The sequence below is a fragment of the Panthera leo genome, chromosome C1 (assembly GCF_018350215.1).
Source record: "Panthera leo isolate Ple1 chromosome C1, P.leo_Ple1_pat1.1, whole genome shotgun sequence".
NCBI classification, from domain to species: domain Eukaryota; kingdom Metazoa; phylum Chordata; class Mammalia; order Carnivora; family Felidae; genus Panthera; species Panthera leo.
In genome coordinates, this window is record NC_056686.1 from 35,679,640 (window position 1) to 35,695,787 (window position 16,148).

At 37.6% G+C, this 16,148-nt stretch overlaps 1 protein-coding gene across 2 annotated transcripts in view; it reads right to left on the bottom strand.

Moving 5' to 3' along the window:
* TESK2 (testis associated actin remodelling kinase 2) overlaps window positions 1-16,148 on the bottom strand; it is a 132,072-nt gene that overhangs the window by 94,908 nt on the left and 21,016 nt on the right. The window contains exon 2 of one of the 2 annotated variants that reach the window (XM_042950893.1): window positions 9,052-9,361. In XM_042950893.1, coding sequence (XP_042806827.1) covers window positions 9,052-9,273 — 222 coding nt within the window. In that variant the 5' untranslated portion in view covers window positions 9,274-9,361. Of the gene's footprint in view, window positions 1-2,766; window positions 3,050-9,051; window positions 9,362-16,148 lie in introns of those variants that run through there. The other variant, XM_042950894.1, reaches the window with a different exon arrangement.

Below are 16,148 nucleotides of genomic sequence, written 5' to 3' on the forward strand. Positions count from 1 at the left end.
CTTCAGTCCTTCCCTAACATCCAAAATATTCTAAGTCATTTGCCTAGAAATAATGAAATTGCCCTTAATCTCTATTTCATGATTTTTTTAATGAAAAGGAAAGATTAACAATCAAAGGTGAATATTTGAAGCTCACAAATATTATAAATGCAAATCCAACTTATTTTGTTTCTAGAAGTATATTTTCCCCAAATTCAATAAGAGAGGTTATAAAATGCTTTCAACTTTTCTATGCTTTTAGGCCACAGATTTATAACCTCAGCACTATTAACATTTAAGGCCATATAATTCTGTGTTGCAGAGCACTGTCCTGTGCATTATAGGATGTTTTGTGACATCCCTGGCCCCTACCCACTAGATACCAGTAGCATTCACTGCCTAATTGTGACAACCAAAAATAACTTCAGACACTGTCAAATATCACGTTCAGAGCAAAACTGCCCCCAGTTGAGAACAACTGCTCCAGTCCAAGTCCATCTGCCTTAATTATTTCCTAACAGTAGATTAGCTAAACTTATCATTAACCTTAAAAACAAACACATTTTTTGTGAAATACAGAAGCTGAATACACCTAAAAGAGAAGGCTTGTCTTTTGGGTTTGTATAAATCCATTTCTGGAACATATAAACATAACAAAGATCTATTTTTAAGGATGAGTGACCAGAAGGTCCTAAATTCTAAAACTGAATTATTTTAAAGGAATACAAGCAAGTCACATAAATCCACATTCGTCAGTGTAAAGTCATCCATCAATCAGTCTTCCTTTTGCTATCTAAAGCAACTGAAAGTCCTTAAATTATCTGCATAATTTCTATCTCCCATACCAGAAATCAAATATTTCCTTTTATTGCCAGTGATACACTTTTTATTTAACCTGACCTTTAAAACCCTGTAGTCATTTGTACTTTGTAATCAAAGATAAAAACTAACCATATCCTAGCTGCATTATAGTTATCAGACCAGGAGTTGGCAAACTTTTTCTGTAAAGGGTCAGAGAGTAAATACCTTAGGCTTGAAGGGCCACGTGGTCTTTGTTACAACTATTTAAATCTGTTATTGTAGCACAAAGGCAACCATAAAACATACATACTGACAAATGGGTGTGGATGTGTTGCAATAAAACTTTATTTACAAAAAAAGTGGCAGGCTATAGTTTATCAAACCCTGTATCAGACTATTACATGCAGAATAAATAAATAGACCAATTTCTCTCTTTCCCAATGATAATGTCCTCACCATAAAATTAACTAATTACTTTCTAAAATACCATGAAATAATGTTAACTAGCTTTCTCCTTTTCATAGTAGGCATTTGTAGTAGGATAATGCTAGATCCTACTGCCTTAAATGAGGAATAAAAGCCAACTGTGAAAATCAAGTTCAGGTTTGAGATCTATACAGAAAGCCTGAGCCAAGAAATCAAAATAAAGCCTTTAGGTTCAGATCTAGAACCTATATGACTCCAGCAGAAGCAAATGTGAGACCACTATATTAAGTACATCCACAACTTAGAACAAAAGAACTCGGGGCACCTGGGTGGCTCAGTCGGTTGGGCATCCAACTTCAGCTCAGGTCATGATCTCTCAGTTCCTGAGTTCAAGCCCCACATCGGGCTCTGTGCTGACAGCTTGGAGTTTGGAGTTTGGAGCTTGAAGCCTGCTTCAGATTCTGTGTGTCTCTCTCTGCCCCTCCCCTACTTGTACTGTTTCTCTCTTTCTCAAAAATAAATAAACATTAAAACACACACACACACATACACACACACGAGCTCCAAGGGAAGGGCACCTGGGTGGCTCAGTAGGTTAAGTATCTGACTCTGGATTTCAGCTCAGGTCATGATCTCATGGTTTGTGAGTTCGAGCCCCATGTCTGGCTCTGTGCTGACCGCAAGAAACCTGCTTGGGATTCTCTCCTCCTCTCTGTCTGCCCCTCCCCTCCTCATGCTCTCTCTCTCTTTCTCTCTCAAAATAAATAAATAAACATTAAAAAAAAAAAAGAAAAGAAATGCTTTTTTTAAAAAAAAGAACTCCAGGAGAAATCGTCTCCCACTGAAAACAGATTTTCAATAAAAAAATTATAAATCACAGGAGAAATGAAAATCCATGAAAAAGGACCAACAGACCAAATAGTGTAGGGTCTATACTCCAAGAGTTGCAACTAATCTAAAAGTTACTTAAACAAACAAAAGATTTAAGTCAAAATTCACTCATTTCTATGCAAGTATATTAGAAACCCTATAAGAAATAATAACTTTTTAGTAAAATATAATTTACCAAAATTGACCCAGAAGAAACAAAAATCTAAATAGACCAATTACCCCAGAAGAAAAGGAAAAATATCAAAGTACCTGACCAAACATTGCACAGGAGAATTCTATATTAATGAATTCTTAAGGAGTAATTCCAAAACTATTTCAACTGTTCCAAAACATAGGGGAGAAAAGACTTCAAAATAATTTTTTTTGAGGTAAGAATAACATTGCTACCAAAACTAATAACAAAAGCATGAAAGAGAAAACCACAGACAAGTCTCACAAATACCAAGGCAAAAACCCCCAGCAAAAAGAAGTTAGCAGCACATGAAAGAATAATATACCAGGAATGCAAGGATGGCTCACTATTAGAACACCTACTAATACAACTCACTTTACTAAGAGATCAAAAGAAAAAAATAGTTTTACCACCATATGTATTAGAGTTCTCCAGAGGAACAGAACTAATAGGATATATACAGAGAGAAAGAGATTTATTATTAAGAATTGGCTCACATGATAATGGAAGCTGAGAAGTTCCAAGATCTGTAGTCAGCAAGCTGGAGACCCAGGAGAGACAATGGTGTAGTTCCAGTCCAAGTCCGAAGGCCTGAGATCCAGGAGGGCCAATGATATAAGTTCCAATCCAAAAGCTGGCAGTCTCAAGGCCCAAGAATATTTTGGTTCCAATCCAAAAGCAGAAAAAGACCAATGTCCCAACTCAAGCAGTCAGGCAGGAAGGGTTCCCCTCTTAATTATAAGAAGGTCAGCCTTTTTATTCTATTCAGATCTTCAAATGTTTCGATGAGGGCCACCCACATTAGGGAGGGCAATCTATTTTACTTACATCTACTGATTCAAATGTTAATCTCATCCAAAAACACTCTCACAGACACACCCAGAATAATGTTTAACCAAATATCTGGGTACTTGGTGGCCCCGTCAAGTTGACACATAAAAGTAACCATCATACCATAGATTCTGAGAAGACATGTGGTAAAATTCAACATCCATTCTTCATAAAAATAATTCTTAAGAAAATAGAAGATTTTTGTTAATATTTTAAAGATCCAATAGAATAAAATATATTTATTTCAGCCTCCAAATCATATTAATTAGGAAACACTACAAGCATTCCCATTAAAGTCAGGAACAAGACAAAGATGACAAATATCACTATTAATATTTTAGGAAGTATTAGTCATTGCAGTTGGTTGAGAAAAAGTGAGGTATAAAAATAAGAAATAAATAAACATACCATCATTTATAGCTGACATGATTATAAACCTGGAAAACCAAAACAAATCAACTGAAAATCTATCACAAACATTAATAATTCAGTATGTTAGGGGAGCCTAGGTGGCTCAGTTGGTTTCCACTCAGGTCATGATCTCATAGTTCATGAGTTCAAGCCCCGTGTTGGACTCTGTGCTGACAGCTCAGAGCCTGGAGCCTGCTTTGGATTCTGTGTCTCCCTCTCCTTCTGCCCCTCCCCCACTTGTGCTCTGTCTCTGTGTCTCAAAAATGAATAAGCATTTAAAAAAATTGTTTTTAATTCAGTATGTTGGCTGCATCAAAAATTAATATGCAAAATTTAGTAGTCCTCATATGCAAACAACAAACAGAAGATATAATGGAAGGAGAGCTCCAATTTACAATTGCAATAGAAAAGAGAAAAAACTAAGAATAAACGTTGCAGAAAATGTGCAAGCTAAAAAATTTCTGATGTCTACCAAGGGGCACAAAATACTTGAAGAGATACAAAATAAAGGTATGGAATGTACTTACATAAAAGATTCAATACCATAACGACATTAATTCTCCCTAAATCTATAAATTCTCTCTAACCTCAATAAAAATGGCAATAGTATGCTTTAGGAAACTGGCAAGCTGATTGATTCTAAAAGTCACCTAAAGGGGTGCCTGGCTGGCTCAGTCAGTAAAGCATGCAACTCTTGATCCCAGGGTTGTGATTTCAAGCCCCATATTGGATTTGGAGCCTAATTAAAATAAAAAAGTTTTAAAAATAGATAAATCTCACATAAAAAATAAGGAAGAAACACCAAGACAATTCTGAAAAGGAAGAATAATGATAGAGAACTAGACTAACCAGATATTAAAATAAAGTTGCAATGATTAAGTTATTATAACAGTGTGTACTAGTATATGAACAGACAGATCAAGGCAACAGATTAAACAGACCTAAGAAAACAGACCTTGAAACATACCAAAATACTTAGGAAAATTCAGTAAATTTTCCAATCAGTGAGAAAAATATTAAATACATAATAAATATTGCTGGTACAACTGAATGATGAATTCCAGATAGATCAAATATTTAAATATAAGTAGTAAAATCATAAGATTAAAAAATGATAATTTTATTTGTAACATGGAAATATAGAGAATTTCTAAATAAGATAGAAGATAGAAATGAAAAGACACATACAGAACTTTATGCAAACAAACACATAAAACAGAGAATTAATACTTGTTTCAAACACATTGGCCAAAAAAAAAAAAAAAAAGACCATGTATTAGGACAAAACAAAATCTAAGTATACTCTAAAAGGTAGACATCATGTACATCATTTTCTCTGATCATCATTAGAAATTAAATATCAGAGGTGCCTGGGTGGCTCAATCAGTTAAATGTCAGACTTCAGGTCAGGTCATGATCTAGCAGTTTATGAGTTCGGGCCCATGTCAGGCTTTGTGCTGACAGCTCAGAGCCTGGAGCCTGCCTCAAATTCTGTGTCTCCCCCTCTCTCTGCCCCTGCCCCTGCTCACACTCTGTCTCTACTTCAAAAGTAAACATTAAAAAAAATTTTTTTAATCTTTAAAAAAAAAACAAAACCCTACAGCAAACATTATGTTAATGGTGAAAAACTCAAAGCTTTCTGGTTAAGATTAGGAAAATGGTACGGATGTACCTTCTCTCTACTGCTTTTCTTTTCTTTTTTTTTAATGTTTGTTTATTTATTTTGAGGAAAAAGAGAAAGCATGAGCAGGGGAGGAACAGAGAGAGAGGGAGAGAGAGAGAATCCCAAGCAGGCTCTGCACTCAGCATAGAGCCCAACACAGGGCTCCATCTCACCACTGTAAGATCATGACCTGAGCCGAAATGAAGAGTTAGATCCCTAACTGGCTGAGCCCACCCAGGTGCTCCCTCACTACTGCATTTTAACATCATACTATAAGTCCTAGCTAATAGATAAGATAAGATAAGATAAGATATACAGGTTGGAAGGAAAAAAGATAAAACTGTCTTTGTTCACAGATGACATAATCATCTATGTAGCAATCCTAAAGAATCTATTAAAAAAACCTCCTGGGACTGATAAGCAATTATAATAAGGCTTCAGGATACAAGGTTAGTGTAAAAAAAGTCAGTCACATTCATATACACCAGTAATGAACAACTGGAATTTAAAATTAAAAACACATTACTATTTACATGACACCATATACAAAAGTTAACTTGAGTGGATCAAAGACCTAAATGCAAAGACCTAAATCTATAAAACTCTTACAGGAAAACACTGGGGAAAATCTTCATGATACTGGATTTGGCAATAATTTCTTGGATATCACACCAAAAAGCACAAGCAACCCAAGAAAAAATAGATAAACTGGACTTAATCATAATTTAAAACTTGTATATATCAAAGGACACAATCAAGAGAGTTAAAAGACAATCTATAGGAGAAAATATTTTCAACTCATATACATACATACAAATGCAACCCAATTCAAAAATGGGCAAAGGAACTGCCAACAGACACATGAAAAGATGCTCAGCATCACTAATCATCAGGGAAATGCAAATCAAAACCACAGTGAGATAGCACCTCACAACTGTCAGAATGGCTAAAATTAAAGCACAAGAAACAACAAGTGTTAGGGAGGATATAGAGAAAAAAGAACCCTCATGCACTGTTGGTCAAAATGCAAACTGGGGGGAGCCTGGGTGGCTCCGTTAAGCGGCCGGTTAAGCGGCCGACTTCGGCTCAGGTCATGATCTCACGGTCCGTGAGTTCGAGCCCCGCGTCGGGCTCTGAGCTGTCAGCACAGAGCCTGGAGCCTGTTTCAGATTCTGTCTCCCTCTCTCTGACCCTCCCCCGTTCATGCTCTGTCTCTCTCTTATTTATTTTATCAAAAATAAATAAATGTTGGGGCGCCTGGGTGGCGCAGTCGGTTGGGCGTCCGACTTCAGCCAGGTCACGATCTCGCGGTCTGTGAGTTCGAGCCCCGCGTCGGGCTCTGGGCTGATGGCTCGGAGCCTGGAGCCTGTTTCCGATTCTGTGTCTCCTTCTCTCTCTGCCCCTCCCCCGTTCATGCTCTGTCTCTCTCTGTCCCAAAAATAAATAAAAAACGTTGAAAAAATAAATAAATAAATAAAAAATAAATAAATAAATAAATAAATAAATAAATGTTAAAAAAAATTGTTTTTTAAATGCAAACTGGTACAGCTACTGTGGAAAACATATGGATGTTCCTCAAAAAATTAAAAATACAACTACCATATGATCCAGTAATTCTGCTACTAAGTATTCACACAAAGAATACAAAGATACTAATTTGAAAAAATATATGCACTCCTATGTTTATTGAAGCATTATTTACAATAACCAAAATATGGAAGCAACCCAAGTGTCCATCATTAGATGAATGGATAAAAAAGATGTGGTATATTTATATACAACAGAATATTATTCAGCCATAAAAAAAGAATAAAATCTTGCCATTTGCAACACCATGGATGAATCTAGAGGATGTAATGCTAAGTAAAATACGTTAGTCAGATAAAGAGACAAATACCACAAGATTTCACCTATATGTGGAATTTAAGAAACAAAATAAATGGACAAAGGAAAAAAAGAGACAAACCAAAAAACAGACCCTTAACTATAGAGAACAAAATGGTGGTTACCAGAGGGGAGGTGGGCTGGGAGATTGATCAAATAGGCGAAGGGGATAAAGAGTTCACTTATCATGGGGTGCCTGGGTGGCTCAGTTGGTTAAGCATCCAACTTCGGCTCAAGTCATGATCTCATGGTTCGTGGGTTCTGGCCCTGCATCAGTCTCTGTGCTGACAGCTCAGAGCCTGGAGCCTACCTTGGATTCTGTGTCTCCCTGTCTTTGCCCCTTCCTCACTTGCACTCTGTCTCCATCTCTCAAAAATGAAACATTTAAAAAAAAGAGAGAGAGAGAGAGAGAGTACACTTATGATGAGCACTGAGTAATGTACAGAATTGTTGAATCACCATTGTATACATGAAACTAATATACACTGTATATTAAGTATAGTGGAATTAATTTTTTTTTTTTTAATGGGCAAAGGGGGGCTCCTGGGTGGCTCAGTCAGTTAAGAGTCCAACTTCGGCTCAGATCATGATCTTGAGTTTTGTACGTTCGAGCCCTGCATCAGGCTCTGTGCTGACAGCTTGGAGCCTGGAGCCTGCTTCAGATTCTGTGTCTCCCTCTCTCTCTGCCACTCCCCTGCTCGCGCTCTCTCTCTCTCTCTCTCTCAAAAATAATAAACATTAAAATTAAAAAAAAACACCTGGAACTTGAAATATGGCTTAAATTGGAACATGGGTAGTTCATCCATAGTGACAGGTATAAAGACTGAGTAAGTGGGTAAAGATACTGGATTAGTAGGTATTTGTGGTGATAGGAGGCTGTGGAAGTTCTCCAGCTTGCTTCAGTTTTCTCAGTGAATTAGGACGCAAGCTCATCACTGAAAAGAAGTACTGAGGTTTTGATGAGAGAAGAAAAAGTATGAAATAATGTTCTGGGAGAGTAAGTGAACTTGGGAAATACGAATACTTGGAAGCATTAAGGGCTCAACTTTATTAAAAAATAACCAAATAAAAACTATATGAGTGGGTATATATGTGTATTTTCTTATATTTATATATAAATTTTTATATATGTATATAAGATGTCTGTGTATAATATATGTGTAAGCACAGAAAAGGATCCAGAAGTATACATACCAAATTGTTAATAATGCTTATTATTAGAGAGAGAGATATATATAGGGAGGGGGAATGGAAGATACTCCTATATTATTTGAATTTTTGATCAGCATGTATTATCTTTATAATTAAAATAAAATAGCCTAGAAGTTTATAGTGTGAGAGGACAGTTTATTTTTTTAATTAATTTATTTTTTTGATCAAAATAAGGGCCTTGATAAATGTCTCTGGAGAGATGGAAAGAGGAAAAAATAGGATATAAACAACTATTATGTACAACTCCCAATGGTAAAATTCTCCCAGTCATCCCCTCCATCTCCAAAGTGTCTGAGGCAGTGATTGGGCACCACCAAGTAAATACAAAAATATCCAGGTTCTGACTCTAGGCGCTGATGGAAAAGGGGCAGGTCAGGCCTCCCAGGCATAAATGGAAGGAGCAGATATGATGTAAATCACATGAATTTCCATCTTCAAGGTAACTCCAAACTGCTGGCTGGCTCAGGGCATCCCCAGAACCCTCCTGCATTCTCCTATATGTTGAGTGCATCTGGTAGCAGACCCCAAGTGAGACCCAGTATACTGGCCAGGGTCATGGTGTCACACATGGACCAGCAAAAGCACACATAGCACTGGCCAGGCCCATGGGCACCAACAGTCCCAAAGCCGGAGGAGAGGAAAATTTAGAACACTGATCAAGATGCACAGCACCCTCACCTCAACTAGGCAAAGGATATGTCATAATTAAACACAATTATCAACTCTGTAGTAAAGCTGATTATCAACAAGACACTATGAGAAAAGCAGAGGCATCACTCACCTTGAACACTTCAGAGAAGAAGCCAGACCCTATTTTTTCACAGGTGAAGTCATCTAAACGTGTCAGTCTAGAAAAGGCACTTATAAGAGCTCGATATGAAGATGGCCAAACTCTTCCCACCTGGGTCATGTTCCCATCTCCCCCACCACCTCCTTCAAAATCTTCAAGACGCTCCACACGTGGAGGAAAGCCTGCAATTGAATTCCGTTTGCTCCGATCCATAGTCTCAATAATCACTTTTTCTTCTTTTAAGAAGGAACTCCACACATAATACGATTTTGTTGAGTTTTACTTCTCTTCCGGTTTGATGCTAAAAGAGATATCAGAAAGATATTTCATTAAAACCATTAATGAATAAATACATGCAAACCAATGAATTATCAATGTAAAAATATTTCCTCTTTCACATTCTAGGTCCTGATTTTCAGATCTAAAAAATACTTTATACCTTTACCTTAAAAAATACTGATATATTTAGGGGCGCCTGGGTGGCTCAGTCGGTTAAGCAGCCGACTTCAGCTCAGGTCATGATCTTGCGGTCCGTGAGGGCTGTGAGTTCGAGCCCCGCGTCGGGCTCTGTGCTGACAGCTCAGAGCCTGGAGCCTGTTTCAGATTCTGTGTCTCCCTCTCTCTGACCCTCCCCTGTTCATGCTCTGTCTCTCTCTGTCTCAAAAATAAATAAATGTTAAAAAAAAATTTTTTTTTTAAATACTGATATATTTAAAGCCCAAAATGTAGTCAGTCTTTAGAGTAGACTATAATAAATATCAACTGCATTCTAAAAAACAAAATAACAATATCTATCATTCATTGAGCACCCATTCTAGGAATCATAGTATAAAAGCTGTACATAGGTCATCATTTCATTCTCAAATAATCCACAATAGGGGAGCCTGTGTGACTCAGTTGGTTAAGCATCCGACTCTTCGTTTTGGCTCAGTCATGATCTTGTAGTTCATGAGTTCAAGCCTGCATCAGGCTCTGTGCTGACAACCTGGACTCTGCTTGGGATTTTCTGTCTCCCTCTCTCCCTGCCCCTTACCCATACTCATGCTCTCTCTCTCTCTCTCAGAAATAAATAAACATTTAAATAATAATAATAATCCATGATATAAGAATTAGTATGTTCTTGGGGTGCCTGGGTGGCTCAGTAGGTTAAGTGTCCAACTTTGGCTCCGGTCATAATCTCACAGTTTGTGAGTTTGAGCCCTGCATGGGGCTCTGTGCTGACAGCTCAGAGCCAGGAGCCTGCTTCAGATTCTGTGACTCCCTATCGCTGCCCCTCCCCTGCTCAAACTCTGTCTCTCTCTCTGTCTCTGTCTCTCTCTCAAAAATAAATAAACATTAAAAAAATGAACTTTAGAAAAGGGGATCAGTACTTAAATGTGGAGAAAGACAAGGGTGACTGTAATGTGGACAGAGATAGAAAAGATGGGGAAAAATAAACTTCACTTTAGAAAAATAAAATACAATGGGGCACCTGGGTGGCTCAGTTGGTTAAGTTTCCAACTTCAGCTCAGGTCATGATCTCACGGTTCGTGAGTTCAAGCCCCATGTCAGGCTCCATGTTGACAGTTCAGAGCCTACAGCCTGTTTCTGTCTCCCAGTCTCTCTGTTCTCCCTGCTTGTGCGCTCTCTCTCTCTCTCAAAAATAAAAGTAAACATTAAAATTAAAAAAAAAAAAGAAAGTACAAAATACTGAAGTTAAAACTACATAAAACATAGTTGCTTGTGAAATTACTGAACAATCTGACTGCCTTACTATCTACTGAGTTTTAATTTTTTTAGATATATTTCATTTTGAATGAAATACATTATTAACTTCCACAATGCCTTCAATTTTTCTGGTGGGTAGCAAATTCTATTGTCTATACTAAGACTTGGAAGACAGAATTGCTCATTGTAGCTCAATAGGTCTGAGAGGAGGTAAGGAATACCTAATACCAACGAAACTGGTTTGGTTGGAGCTGTTACAAGTTTCAAAATAGCACAATAGGCTGAAATTTTTCTTTTTTCTTTCTTTTTTTTTTTTTTTCAAGTAGGCTCCATGCCCAGCGTGGAGCCCAACACAGGGCTTGAACTTGATCCTGAGATCAAGACCTGAGCTGAGATCAAGAGTTGACTGCTCAACCAAATGAGCCAGTCAGGTGCCCCTAGGCTGAAATTTTTAATATTTTTATTCTGAAAAGCAAATATCTTTGTATCTTGGTTCATGGGGAAGGGGAAATGTATTTATTTAAAAGGTATATGCTGGGGCGCCTGGGTGGCTCAGTTGGTTAAGTATCTGACTTTTGCTCAGGTCATGATCTCATGGTTCATGAGTTTGAGCCTTGCACTTCGGATCCTCTGTCTCCCTCTCTCTCTCTGCCCTTCCCCTGCTCATTCTCTCTCTCTCTCTCTCTCTCTCTCTCTCTCTCTCTCTCTCTAATAAATAAATAAATAAAATTTTTTAAGAAGGTTAAAAAAATAAAAGATATATACTTATACAAACTCCTGCACATCAGGAGATGTGAACAAGAATATTCATTTTATTTCAGCATTGTTTGTAATAAGTGTGTGTGTGGAGGGGGGAGGAAACAACCCAAAGTTAATCTGTAAGAACAACAGTAAACTGTAGAATATTTTCAATGAAATACATAGCACTTACAATGAATGAACTCTATCTAGCAATGTAGATGTATTTCAAAAGCAATACTAAGTAGGGGGAAAGAAGCAAGTTGTAGTTAAGTGGTATCATTAAAATTTAATTCAAAAACATTTGTTTAAGTTACAAAAAAATGGAAGTGAAAAGAAAGCTGGGGTAGCAATACTTATATGGACAAAATGGGACTTTAAAAAAAAGATGATAAAAAGAAACAAAGGAGGACACTACATAATGATAAAGGGAAAATTTCAACAAGAGAATGTAACAACTATAAATACATAAAGTAATTATTAACAGACATAAAGGAAAAAATTGACAATAATACAATAGTAGGGGACTTTAACACCCCACTTACATTGATAGATAGATCAGACAGAAAATCAACAAGGAAACAATAGCTTTGAATGACACATTAGACCATATGGATCTAATAGATATATTCAGAACATCCAAAAACAGTGGAATACACATTCTTTTCAAGTGCACATGGAACATTTTCCAGAACAAATCACATGTTAGACCACAAAACAAGTCTCAACAAATTGAAAAAGACTAAAATCATATCACGCATCTTTCCTGAGGATAATAGTATGAAACTAGAAACCAATCACAAGACAAAATCTGGAAAGAACACAAATACACAGAGGCTAAATAACTTGCTAGTAAACAATAAATGGGTCAACCAAGAAATCAAAGAAATTTAAAAATACATGGAGACAAATGAAAAAGAAAATACAACTGTCCAAAATCTTTGGGATGCAGCAAAAGCTATTCTAAAGGGAATATTATAACAATGCAGGCCTACCTCAAGAAACAAAAAAAAATCTCAAATAAACAACCTAACTTTACACCTAAAGGAGCTAGGAAAAGAGTAACAAAGCCTAAAGCTAGTAGAAGGAAGATAATAATAAAGATTAGAACACAAATAAATGAAATAGAAACTAAAAAAAAAAAAAGAACAGATCAATGAAACCAGGACCTGGTTCTTCGAAAAGATCAACAAAATCGATAAGCATTTAGCCAGACTCATCAAAAAAAAAAAAAAAAAAAAAGAGAAAGAGGACTCAAATGAATAAAATCAGAATGAAGGAGGAGAAATAAAACCAACACCAACACCAAGAAATACAAAGGATTATAAGAGAATATTATGAAAAATTATATGCCAACACCCAAAAAACAAATAATCCAGTGAAGAAATGGGCAAAAGACATGGATAGACACTTCTCCATAGAAGACATCTAGATGGCCAACCAACACATAAAAAAATGCTCAACATCACTCATCACATCAAAACAGTGAGATACAACCTCACACCATTCAGAATGGCTAACATTAACAACTCAGGTAACAACAGATGTTGGTGAGGATGCGGAGAAAGAGGATCTCTTTTGCACTGCTGGTGGGAATGCAAACTGATGCAGCCACTCTGGAAAACAGTATGGAGGTTGCTCAAAAAATTAAAAATAGAACTACCCTACAACCCAGCAATTGCGCTACTGGGTAGTAGAGAGAGAGAGAGAGAGAGAGAGAGAGAATTGCAAGCAGGCTCTGCACCGACAACACAAAGCCTGATGTAGGACTTGAACTCATGAACTGTGAGATCATGACCTGACAAGAAACCAAAACTCGGACACCTAACTGTCTGAGACACCCAAGTGCTCCCTAAATGACCATGTCTTAAATGAAATCAACCAAGCTACAAGTGACTTTCAATTTAATCTGATAAATTTTAATTAGCCATGAAAGGCAACAAAAGTACAAATGAAACCACATCCTATTTTTTAAGTCTGAAAATGATTAATTAAAAAAATTTTTTTAATGTTTATTTTATTTTTGAGAGAGAGATAGAGCAGGGGAGGGGCAGAGAGAGAGACACACACAAAATTCAAAGCAGGCTCCAGGTTCTGAGCTGTCAGCATAGGGCCTGACACAAGGCTTGAATCTGCAAACTGTGTGATCATGACCTGAGCCGAAGTCGGACACTCAACCAACTGAGTCACCCAGGCACCCCTGAAAATGATTAATTTTAAAGTAAAAAAGGAATTATTTGAAATGTGTGAGATTTTTACATTTTCAGCCTCTCAATTACCTCCCTTAGTCTTATTTATGGAATATTATATTTTTTATACTAATTGTACCCCTGAAAGTATACTATTTTGGGGAACAAAGACAACTGTAATTACTCTCACATTTACTAGAAAGATTCAATGACTGAAAAAATGCAGGTTTCACTTTAAACAGACCACTTGAGGGGCGCCTGGGTGGCTCAGCCAGTTGAGCATTGCACTCTTGACTACAGCTTAGGTCATGATCTCATGGTCTGTGGGTTCGAGCCCCACATCAGGCTCCATGCTGGCAGTGCGGAGCCTGCTCGGGACTGTCTCTCTCTCCCTTCTCTCTGCCCCTTCCCCACTCACGCTCTCTCACTCTCTCTCAAAAACAAATAAATGTTAAAAAAAGAAGAAGAAGAATTAATTTTCAGAGCACCTGGGTATTTTAGTTGGTTGAGCATCTGAATTTGGCTCAGGTTATGATCTCACAGTTTGTGAGTTCGAGGCCTGCATTGGGCTGTGTGCTGACAGCTCAGAGCTTGGAGCCTGCTTCGGATTCAGTGTCTCCCTTTCTCTCTGCACCTCCCCCACTCATTCTTTCTCCCTCTCTCTCTCTTTTTTTTTTAATTTATTTATTTTTGAAAGACAGAGTGAGACAGAGCACGAGTAGAGGAAGGGCAGAGAGAGGAGACACAGAATCTGAAGCGGGCTCCAGGCTCTGGGCAAGTGTTCAGCACAGAGCCCGATGCAGGTCTCGAACCCACAAACCGTGAGATCACACCCTGAGCCAAAGTTGGACACTTAACCGACTGACCCACCCAGGCGCACCCCCCCCCCTCAAAATTAAACATTAAAAAAAAAGAAGAAGAATTCATTTTCCTGGGACAAGATGGAGCCATTCATGCTGTTCCTGACAGTGTGAGGATCAGAAGAACTGCACATGGTAAATGGACCACCACATTTCACAGAAACTACATCGTTTCCAAGGGAATGTGGGAAAAACTGCAAAGTCTACACATTTAGTAAGGATGGCACCTTGTTTGCCTGGGGCAATGGAGAAAAATAAATATTATCAATGTCACTAACAAGGGACTACTGCACTCCTTTGACTTCCCAAAGGCAATTTGCCTTGAGTTCTCACCCAAAAACACTGTCTTGGCAATGTGGCCTCACATTACTTCTAAAGATGGCACAGCTAGGATACCTAACTACCACTTTATGATGTGAAAATAGGTACATGTTTGAAGTCTTTCATCTAGAAAAAAGTGCAAAATTGGTGTCCATCCGGGTGAGGAGATGAATATTTGTGTTGGAAATGTTAACGGGGCACCTGAGTGGCTCAGTTGGTTGAGACTCCGACTTCAGCTCAGGTTATGATCTCATGCTTCATGGGTTTGAGCCCTGCATGACACTATCTGCTGTCAGCACAGAGCCTGCTTTGGATCCTCTGTTTTCCTTTCTCTCTGCCCCTCCCCTGCTCTCACTTTTTCTCTCTTTCAAATATAAATAAACATTAAAAAATAAAAAGGAAATGTTAACAATGAAGTTCACTTCTTTGAAAAAAATTCTAGTATGGAAATATTTATGAAATAAATTTACTATTTATTATAAATGTATAGTTTTATTGCCTTATATGGCATCATAGGGTTTCCCTAAATAGTGTTAATAGATTAAAAATTGCTATTAATTCATTTGAATAACTCTTCTATATCTAAATGCTAGTGAAATTCTAAAACACAAAGATTTCCTTTCATAATAAGTTTTTATTTTTTAAAGACTTCTTAATTTTTTTTTTTTTTTTTTTTAGAGAGAGGAAGAGAGAGTGTGCGTGCGAACAGGGGAGAGCAGAGAGAGGGAGAAGGAGAATCCCAACTAGGTCCTGCATTGTTAGCATGGAGCCCAACACAGGGTTCAATCTCATGAACCTGAGATCATGACCTGAGCTGAAATCAAGAGTCGGATGTTCAACCAACTGCCCCAAACTTGGAATTCTTAAATGAAAACCGGTGATAGTATGATCTGCTTCCCTAAAAATATTTCAGCTGGAATCCCAGTGGTTCTCATTTAGGGACATGTGAAAATTTAGGGGGAGGAAGGTCCTTGTCAGGGAGGAGTTACTGTCACAGTGGTGAAGGTGTGGGGTGGGCACTACTGGCATTTTAGTGGGCAGGGGCCAGGAAAGCTAAATGTCCTACAATGCATAGAACACTCCTGCACAACAAAGAATTGTCCTGCCCTAAATGCCAATAGTGCCCTCGTTGAGAAATACTGTGTTAGAAAAGCTACATCAGTTTGGTACTTTAAACTAGGAAATAGCCTTTAGCAGTCTTTCAAAAATGCCAAAATTATGTTGCTAGGAAGGACACAAATCATTTTTTAGTAACTGTATTCTCAATTTCAAC